Source organism: Pseudorca crassidens, chromosome 11 (assembly GCF_039906515.1).
Source record: "Pseudorca crassidens isolate mPseCra1 chromosome 11, mPseCra1.hap1, whole genome shotgun sequence".
Lineage (NCBI taxonomy): Eukaryota > Metazoa > Chordata > Mammalia > Artiodactyla > Delphinidae > Pseudorca > Pseudorca crassidens.
Genome location: NC_090306.1, coordinates 43,578,500 through 43,588,665, shown reverse-complemented (window position 1 = coordinate 43,588,665; position 10,166 = coordinate 43,578,500). Strand labels below are relative to the sequence as shown.

General features: G+C 58.8%; 1 protein-coding gene across 1 annotated transcript; it reads right to left on the bottom strand.

Moving 5' to 3' along the window:
• Positions 1-1,977: 1,977 nt before the first annotated feature.
• AQP5 (aquaporin 5) lies at positions 1,978-5,796 on the bottom strand. Its single transcript, XM_067696470.1, has 4 exons — positions 5,189-5,796; positions 3,907-4,071; positions 3,458-3,541; positions 1,978-2,670 (listed from the first exon to the last, which is right to left on the bottom strand). The coding sequence occupies exons 1-4, from the start codon at positions 5,549-5,551 to the stop codon at positions 2,497-2,499; spliced, it is 786 nt and encodes a 261-aa protein (XP_067552571.1). The 5' UTR covers positions 5,552-5,796; the 3' UTR covers positions 1,978-2,496.
• Between the last annotated feature and the right edge of the window lie 4,370 nt (positions 5,797-10,166).

Sequence of the window (10,166 nt, the reverse complement as noted above, 5' to 3'; positions counted from 1 at the left end):
TGGAGCGGCGCTAGCGTGTGCGGGCTCGTGCGTGCGCAGGTCTTTGTGAGCGCCGGACTCGAGCCGCGCGGGGACGATCCGACACCAGAGAGCGCAGCGCCCTCTGCTGGCCAAACTGCCCGGCCCGCGGCACGTAGTCAGCCCCAGGCCCTAGGCGGACCCTTGCCCTCGGACTGGCCAGTACCTCCCTCGGACTGGGTGCCCCGCCCATCCCTGAGGGCCTGTCCCTCATAGGCCCACCGTTCACCCCGTCATGCTCCCCGTGGGGCCCGTCGGAGAAAGGAACCAAGTTGCTGGGCTGGATGCAGATGGCTGCCTCCCAGTCACGGCTGTGCCTCACTTGAGTCTTGTGTGGAAGTCTTGCGAGGAGGTCTGATATTCTCGTCCACAACCGCCGGAGGAGGAAGCTGAGGCTCAGATTGGGGTTGAGAGAGCCGACCCTCCCAGCAACCCCTCCTCCTGCCCAGCCATCTAGGCAGCCAACCCTCTGTCTATTCCTGGCCTTGACCCCTAGTCCTCCTCCATCTCCCCATCCTGTTACCTTGTCCACTTTCCTACCAGGTGAAACTGGCAGCCCCCGGGGCGGGCAGAGGAATCCCCTCTCTTCTGTACCCACTCCCAGACAGTGGGGTGGCGGGGGGGGGGCTTGGGGTATCTGCTTCCTGGTGGCCCAGGGAACCCAGACCTGAAAGACTCCCCAGGGTCCCCTCTCCTCCACGCCGCATCTGGCCCAGACCCGGGACGCGGGGAAGAGGAAGCGCGGCAGCGGTGGATTCGGTGGACGAGGTCGCCCCCTGCTGGTCGGAGCTGGCACTTGCGCCGGTCTCTTGGGTAGGGGCAGGGGTGGAGGCAGCGGGTGGGGGACTGCTCCTTTACCGGGGCTTCACACACACTGCCATTTGGTGTTAACTGCAAGCCGCCAGGCAGGCAGGGCAGGGTGCCGGCTGCCGCTACCATTTACATATACTAGACTCAAGTTTGGAGGAGGGCTGGGGAGTCTGCCCCTCCTCACCCCCAGCCCCTGGGACTGACCCTGGCCAGCCACTGTCTATAGCTTCTCCCATCGCTTCTCAGTCCATCTCCTGGCCCTGCTGGGCCCTCCTCTTCTGAGGCAAAACTGAAAACCACGGGGGAGAGGTTCCCACACCAGAGAGAAGCGCGAGCTCAGGTTTAAACACTCTCGGGAGAGCAGAGGCCCAGAACTGCGGTGTGGCTGGGGTCCCAGCTGTAGACGTTTTTCTTCACACTAGCAAATCGAGCCCTCGATCTGAGGTGCCTGTCCCTGTTTGCACAAGTGTTTCCCTTTTATCCATTGTTTCATTTTATCCCCGTAACAATCCATGAAATGGGTACAAGTATCCCCATTTTACAGATGAGGTAATTAAAACTCAGAGAGCTTGTGTTATCCAAAGTTGCACAACCAGGTTTGAACTCAAAGTCAGAGTAACTCTGATGAAGAGTTGTGTCCTGAGCTGTTGTGTGCCCCTTTCGCCACAGAGAGCAGCCCAGTCCCAGGAATCTCACTCCCTCCCTTCATCTGACCCCACGACGACCCTGTGAGGAAAGCATTTTTTATCCTCACTTTATAGCTTAAGAGATGGGAGGCTTAGTGAGTTTAAGGGGGTTTCCTAAGGAGTGTCAGTGGCAAGGGGACAAGGGCAGGTAAGGGCAGAGCTACAGGCCCAGAGGGGAAGACAGTGGGAACCATGGCTGGTAGAGGCTGGGCTCGGTGAGGACCCCTCCTTCTCTGCTCCCACTGCCCCCTCCTGACCTCTAGCTCTGTTGCTACATTTGGTCTCTTTCTCTCTCTCCTCCCAACCCCCTCTCTGACTCTCTAAGCCTCCCCTGGCCTCAGCTTCCCTGTCTCTCCACAGAGGATTGTGGAGACGGTGGAAGAGGGTGTGGGATGATGAGGAGGAGAGGTGATGAGCCAGAGTACCCTGAGGTGAGGCTTCTGGAGAGAAACGAGGCCGAACATGAATGTCAGTGGTTTATTGGGAAGCCTCCGCCCCTAACACCAGCAGCCCTACCCCATGCATCCTTGAGCAGAAATAAATAAGGTGGCATGTAATGAACCAGGTTGCCTCCCTCCTAAAGAGCTCTGGGGAGGGCCAGCCTCTGCTGTCCCGGGGGCTGGGATCCCCCTGGCTCTTGAGGAGGGGCTGGGGAGAGGGAGGGGGCACAGACTGCCAGCCACCCCTTCCTGGCGTGGCCTGGGGCAGCCTGCAAGCTTAGCACTGCGTTCACGATCCCTGAGGTCTGACCTCGCTGCAGCAGTCTGCCCTGTGCCAGAGACACCCCTTCCCCACCAGACCCCAGCCCCTGGCCCCCACCCCAAGAGCCCCATCCTGTGTTCCTGCTCCAACTCTAACCGTTCAGCCTGGGGAGCCAGCACCTCCTCCCCAGCTGCGGGGGAAGGCAGCTTTGCCATCGTGTATTTCTCTTTTTTCCCCCTGCGGTTCAGGGGCTGAGAGGCTGGCCCCTGCGTGATGCTGGTCACTGGGCAGTCAGCTCCATGGTCTTCCTCCGCTCCTCTCCGTCCTCCTCGGGCTCAGACGCGCCCTTGATGATGGCCACACGCTCACTTAGCCTCAGGGAGTTGGGGGAGAACAGGTAGAAGTAGAGGATAGCAGCCAAAGCAGCCCCCACGATGGGCCCCACCCAGAACACCTGGTGGAGACAGAGCCGTGTCAGTCGGCTGAGCCCCAGGCCTCAGAGACCAAGACCTCCCCCTCCAGAGGACAGACCCATGGGCCTCTCAGAGGAGACAGACAGACAGACTTCCAGACCTCCCGAAGGAAAGACTTCTCTCCGCTTCAGGGGCAGATACACTGACACCCCACTCCCCAATGACAGGGACATGGACCACAGACACCCAGATCCTCAGAGGAGACAGACATCTCCAGAGGGACAGGGCCCCGCCAACCCCACCCTAAAGAGAGACCAATGAACCTTCAGAGGGAACAGACGTGGAGATCCTCAGAGAGATGAACAGAATGCCTCTCTCTTCCACACAGGGATAGAGACAGACTTTGGAGAGCTCTCAAAGGAGATGACAGATTGTCCAGAGGGACAGACCCACAGGAAGGAAGACTCTCCCCATTCCCCCAGCAGGGACAGATAAATAAAACATCAAAGAGGACAGACACACGGACCCCCTGCCCCCCACCATCCAGAAAGATGGAAGCAAAATCCTCAGAGCGTGACACTGGAGTACAGATCCTTTTCCCTTCCCTAGAGGGACAGACACACATAGGCAGCCCCTCCCCTCAAGCCAGGGTCCCCTGCCTGAAAAACCTACCGCGCCCCTGTCCTTGTTCTGGCTGTATCCCCTTCTCTCTCCAGCCACCCCCAAGCCCTAGGCCCCCATCATCCGGGAAGTCCTGTTAGCTGTCAGCTGCTAAGGCCGGGTTTCCAGGCCCTCATTGCCAGGGAGCCAGGGGAGGCCCAGACTCACCCAGTGCGAGGGGCTGAACTGCTTCATGATCACTGCGGGGCCCAGAGAACGGGCCGGGTTCATGGAGCAGCCGGTGAAGTAGATCTGGACAGAGAGAGGGAGGTGGTGAGGAGGGCTTGTCTACTCCCACCCGGCCCGGAGTCTCCCCAGGTCCCCCAGCAGTTCAGGGGCTCAGCCAGGTCTCCAACTGTCTCCCAGTTCCTAGGCTGGTGCCCTCTCCCTCCACAGGTTCCTACGGACCCCTCCTCTCCTCTCTGTCTTGCGCTTGGGCTTGGCTTCCTGCCCCCATCCCAATTCCCACTCACTTCCATCTTTCCTCGGACTGGAGAAGGTTTGAGGGGATCAAGTCTGGGCCAGAGTAGAGCAGCTCCACTCCAGGCCTTAACTGCCAGGCTCATAGGTCCAGAAGGTACTCCCCATTATCTGCCCCAAGGGGCAGCACTGCTCACCCCCACTAGGTGGCCCAGTGTGACGGACAAGCCAATAGACAGGGCTGGGGAGCCCACAGGGCTGATGCGGCGGCAGTCGGTGGAGGAGAAGATACAGAGCGCCAGCTGGAAGGTCAGAATCATTTCCACCACAACGGCCTGGCCCGGAGTTGTGTTGTTGTTGAGCTGTAAGGGAAGGGTGTGTTAGGGGCCCTGCCTTCTTCTGGCTCTATGGCCAGGGACTTGGGGGGATGGGCTTTTGGCCTCCAGGGACATCTAGAGCCTGAGCACCTGGAAGCCAAGCCCTGTCACATCAGGGAGGTCATCTGCTGAAGAGAGCACATACTTCGCAGTGAGCACAAAGCTTGGAGCGCAAAGCTGTGGCTAAAGGGCAAGTGTGAGGGGAGCGCTTCCCGGACACAGGCCTGTCACGCGTTCTGCCCAGTCCCCAGTCCCCACAAGCTGGCATTTACCCTCCCTCCTATGGGCAGCTGCCCAGTTTGCTTACGGCACCCCCCAAGCCAGCCTCTCGCCTGTGCCTGACCTGCTGCCAGTTCCAACCTCAAACCCGTCTCTCTGGTGGGGCTGACTCACCGCTTGACAATGGCCGAGAAAATCCTCCTCTGTGTTTGATTAATGAACCCAGTTTGCATGGGACATGGAGGCTGAATCTGGGGCTGCGTGAGGGGGAGGCAGCAGGGAGCCAGGAGCAGGAACCAATACTCATCAGAGACTGTATGCACTGGCCTCACATCAGGGAGTTCACAAGCACGGTTTCTAAACATAAGTCCCTGACTCCTGCTGTTATGCAGGAGTCCCACATAATAGTCCCTGCTGTTATGGCCATTCCCACGTAGTGTGAGTGAGAAAAACGAGACCGGGAGAGGCCAGGGCCACAGAAGACAGTACCACAACCCACCTCTCTCTGATGGTTCCATGAGACCACTCCACTGAGGAGCACACAGGAGCAATGAGGCACCCAAGAGGACAGAAGAGCTCAGAGGTAAGACAGAAGAGAGAGAAGTTTTGGGTAAGAAAAGAGGGGCAGCAGGCAGGCACCAGGAGAGAGGCCAGGATGGGGCAGCATGAGGGCGTCAGGCGGAGGAGGCGAATATGAACCACAGCAGTGGGCTGAGGGGCACACCTGGAGATCCATCCTCCCGGCCTTAGGAGGCTGTGACCTTCCTGGCAGAGGTGTGCACTGGACCACTCTGTGGCACCCATTCTGGAGATGGGGTTTGGGGGCCAGGTCCAGAGCCCACCACAGGGTCCCTGCCCCACAACCAGCCCCATTGACACTCACCGCGTTGACGGCCAGATTGCCTCGGGCATCGCGTGGTGCCACCCCATAGAGGATGCCAGCCCCGGCAATGGCGCCCACCAGCTGGGCCACCATGTAGAAGGCTGCCCGGAGCAGGGAGATCTGGTTGCCCAGTAGGAGGGCCAGCGTGATGGCGGGGTTCATGTGGCCACCGCTCACGGGCCCCAGGGCCTGGGCCATGGTGCCTATGGCCAGGCCGAAGGCCAGCGAGATCTGCAGGATGGTGGGCAGCGCCGACGGCCACTTGAGGGCCGAGCCGAGGCCGAAGAAGACGAGGATGAGGGTGGCCAGGAACTCTGCGAACACTGCCTTGAGAAAGGCCGCGGAGCACACCTCCTTCTTCATGGTCTCAAGACAGCAGCCCCCGCAGGGGTCGCACGTCGGGGCGGCAGTGTAGCGGGCCGCGGGGGCTGGCTCCCCGGCGCCGAGCGCTCTCCGGCGCCCGCGGCGTGGCTCGTCTCCTGGCGCGGGCCCTGCGGGGCGCGCTATATACGAGGCAGGCGCCCCGCGGCGGGGCGGGCGGGCGCGAGGGCGGGGGCAGTGGGCGGCTCCCGCACCAGGCGGCCAGCACTGCGCGCTGGGAGGGAACTTCAGGCCGCCGCGGTCTCGCCGCTGACCCCGGCCCCGCGCTCCCCTCCCCCGCGCCCGGGCAGCAGCCCGCCCGCTCGGGCCACGTGACCCGGCTGGCGGTTGTAGACCCGTCGGGCTGCCTGGGACCCGCGCATGGTGCGCTTCGGACGGCTCCCGTGCTCTACTCCGTGCGGCTCCCGTGCTCTACTCCGCGCGGCTCCCGTGCTCTACTCCGCGCTGCCTGTCCCGGGCCCCCCGGGAGACTTTGTCGGGTCCGGGCTCTCCCGTCCTACCGACCTCCGGCCGTCTGCCTCCGCTGGACCTTTATCTCTGGCCTTGGTCTTCCCCTTTTCTTCTCTTCGGGCGCTGGGTCCAGCTCCTCCTTTTCCTCCTGCGACCTGGGCATCCTGACCGGGCTTCGCGGCCGGCAAGGTTGGAATGATGCGCTTCCTTGAAGACAGCGTCGTCGCCATCCAGCTCCCTACCGGCCGGTGGCAGGGGCGGGCGGCCATCGTGGGCCTCTCCCCAACTCGGCCCGGCAGGCCTCCAGGGTTGGAGAGGGGGCGTTTTGAGATAAGTGGGCCCCGTGCCAGCCTGCGCCGGGACTCAGCCGTCCTCTCTACTCTGTTTCACCTTTCCTCTCTATGTGATTTTAGTCTCTATGACTTTGTCTCTACATCCTTTTCCATGTCTGTCTCTCTTACATTTGGTCTTTTTTAGTTCCCCCAAAGTCAAGTCCTCCTACCCCTGGACTCGGTGACACTTCCTTTCGGTCCCATTCCTCGCCGCCCCCCCCCCCCCCCCCCCCCCCCCCGCCTTGCCCCTTCCCTCTGAGCTCCCAGCTGCTTTCCACCCACCCCTCCCACCCTTCCCTCTTCCCACTCCCAGGTTAGGCATGTGGGGAATGAGGCTGGAGGGTCCTTGAGGGCTTGGAAGAGGGGCAGGGACCCACCGCCAGGATTCCAGGAGTGGAGATGCACTAATGACCCCACCACCACTACCATGACGTGTCGTTGGGAAACACTCAGCACAGTGCTTGGCACAGAGTAAGGCTCAATAAAGTTTCCTCAAGTTGTGACTGTAATGTTAAAACCCCCCTGAGGGCTCTGTGTGGAGCAAAGTGAGAAGGTGCAGCAGAGGGAGAGGACAGGTGCTCCTCTGTCAGGGGGCTGAAGGGAGGGGCGTGGAGGGAAGCCAAGGACCTGGAGGAGCGGGATGTGGGCTCTGGCAGCTAAGATGCCAAAGAAAACAGGGAAGGAAGAAACCTCGCTATTGTTCCTGCTCTGCCCCGGTTTCCTGCTGGAGCAGCTCCTCCCCCAGGTCTCTCCTCTTAAGGCAGGAGGCCCATCTGTCCCTTCTGCCATGGGTCCTGGGGCCCTGCCCCTGGCAGAGCATGGCAGCTGTATTCAGGATCTTCATCTGGGCTTAGGGCTCAGGGCTCTGCGGGCCTGGTTCAGACTGGAACAGACTGGAACAATGACGCTCATGACCCCAGAGGCCTTTGGGGACTAAGCCCTTTCACTGCTGAACTTGCCTCCAGTCTGCCCCCTTGCACCTTCTTTTTCATCCTCTCTCTTCAGGCACTGTTGAATCCACACGTGGAGTGGGAAGGACTCGGCAGTGTCACCAGGGGAAGGAAGCTCCTGCTTGAGGATTTGAGACCAGTCCTTTATAGCCAACAAATGGCTTTGGCCTCCACTGTGTGATTAAATTCCGAGCTGCCTGTGAGGAAGATCAGACTGAGAGGTTCTGCCTTGCCCAGGGTCACACGTGACCTGAGATGGGACCCACGGCGTCGTCAGAAGTGGCCTGGTGTGGCTGAAGAAGGAGACCATATCTGTCCAGATTGCTCAAGTGGGGGCAGCTGGTTACATCTCCTAGGCCTGTGCTTAAAGCCCTTCTGCCTCTCTCTAACCATCAGGGTTACTCTGTCCCCAGGTTGTCACAAGAGCGCCTATATGCTGGAATTATCTTTGCCCTGAGCACTTGGACCCTTCCCTGCCACAGACCCAGAGGAATGCTTCTCTGGGACCACTCTGGGCCGGGAGATGGATCTTCCCGTGTGTGGCACAGAAAGTTAGAATCTCTCGGGGGGAACCCCTTCTTCCTCTCCTGATATTGGGCCCCCTTGGTTCTTTGGGAGCAGTTTCTGGCTGAGGGTAGAAATGGTAGGTAATTGGCAGCGGGTGATGCTGCCAGGACTCCACATATCCCCAGGTTTGGGGAAGGGTCATTCATTCATTCCACAAAGACTTACTGAGCACTTACTGTGTACCAGGCACTGTTCTAGGCACTGGGGATAGAGCCATGAGCCAGCAGACAATGTCTCTGCGTTGTGGAGCTAATATTCTAGTGAAAGGAGACAGACAATAAACAATGGACATATTGAAATTATATAGTACAATAGAATGTGGTTAAGTGCTATGGAAAAATAGAATATGTTATGGGAAACTGGTTCTTTGCATTTTAAATGGTTGTCATGTGGGTCTTATTGAGAAGGTGACATCTGAGCAAAGACTTGAAGAGTGAAGCGGAATCTGGCCTCTGTACCCCAACGTCAAATTAAATCTCAGAGACAGAGTTTTGGGTGAAGTAGAAAAGAATAGCTCTATTGTTTTGCCAGGTAAAGGGGGACACAGTAGGCTAATGCCCTCAAAACTGTGTGTTCCGCCCTGGGGGGGCCTGTGAGAAGTCTTATAGTCCAGGGGCAGGGTTGCCGATAAGGATCAGGGTACATGCAGGGACCGCATTCCTTCAATCCAGAGATCATCTGGTGTCAGGTTATGATGGGTGAACTGTGACCTTCTCTGGAATGAAGAGTGCTTCATCACATCTTCCATTTGGTGAGGGTTTTAGTTCTTCAGAAGAGCTTAAAGATAACATTATGTATATATCCCTTGAGGGGGAACCAGGACCCTGCCCCCAAGGCTGTACTACTGTTTCTTGACTGCTTCTTCCTTGTCTCCATATCCCCTCCCTTCCCTGATTAGCAACTGTTTGAACCTGCCCTTTGGAACTCAGAGAAGGGGACACAGAAAGGCTTTTGTGCCCAGGAGCCCCACAGGGTCCTGCTTGGTTTCAAGAGGAGAGGGAAAGAACTGTGCACGTATCTGGGGAAGAACCTTCCAGGCAGAGGGAGCAGCCCATGTTGCTGAAGCAGGAGAAAGGGAGGGCAGAGAGTGGTGGCAGTGGGCAGACCTTGTGTGTCACCTGAAGGACCGCAGGCTTCACTCGAAAGAGTGAGGGAGTCATTGCACGGGGACTAGTATGGGCTGACAGAGTTTTAACACAAACGCCTCTGTTGCTGTATAGAGAAGAGATGGGAGGGGCAGGAATGGAAGCCGGGAGGCGGTGGCCTGGCGCTGAGTGCGGGTGCTGAAGGTGAGAGCGATGGGATCTGGATCCCTTGGAGGTAGAACTGACAGGGTTCCCTGGTGGAGTCGGGGCTGGGTGTGAGAAGGAGTCAAAGATGACTCAAGCCTTTTGGCCGGAGCAGTTGGAGAGATGGAGTTGCCATCAGTTGGGATGGGGAGGACTGTGGCAGAAGCAGGTTTGGGGAGACAAGCAGAAGGCCAGTTTTGGACATGTTGAGTGTTAGGCATTGTCCTAGGCCCTAGGGTCCCTGCCCTGACTTCCCAACATGGTGCTACAGCCAGCACGAGGGCACCGAAAGGGGCTGTCCTTCGCTCTCTCTGGAGGACCCACAGCCGGCCCATGTCCTGGTGGCCTCCCTGTGGTACCACCTGGGTGACAGAGCCCAACATGCACATTTTGGCCAGGCTGACAGTGGGAACTGGCCACCAGAGTTCTCCTAGCTGAGCTGATTCAGCACTGAAATCCCCTCTGCACCGTCCCTAGCAGCAGCTCTGGGAAGCTGATGACATGCCACAGACCCCAGTCTGTCTTCTGGCACCTTGGACTGCACGGACCATTTCTAAGTTGTGAAAGAAACAGCATTTATTGACAAATGAGCATTTATTGAGTGTTTACTGTGTGCGGAGGGAAGATAGAGAGACGGGTGCCACCCAAGAAACGGAAGGAGCCCTGCCCCCAACGGGCTCACAGTCTAGCTGGGAGGCACTGCCTAGATACAGAATCACAGCTTAAAAGATACAAAACAATATGGAAGCAACATGTGCAGGTGCAAAGTCATCTGGCACAAAGTGGGAGCGCGGAGGTGGAGGCAGCTGGGACCCCGTGGTCAGACACTCCTGCCCTCAGCTCAGAATCCTCTCAGTCTCCAGCTTGGGGACCTGAAGTTCTGTTCATCTGCCTCCATGCTTCCCTGCCTCTGTCTGGTTGGGCATGTGTTTAACATCCACCCTCCTCCAGACTGGGTGCTCTTCAAGGGCAGAAACCAGCTCGTGCCTTTGTCATTTTCTCCCTCCCT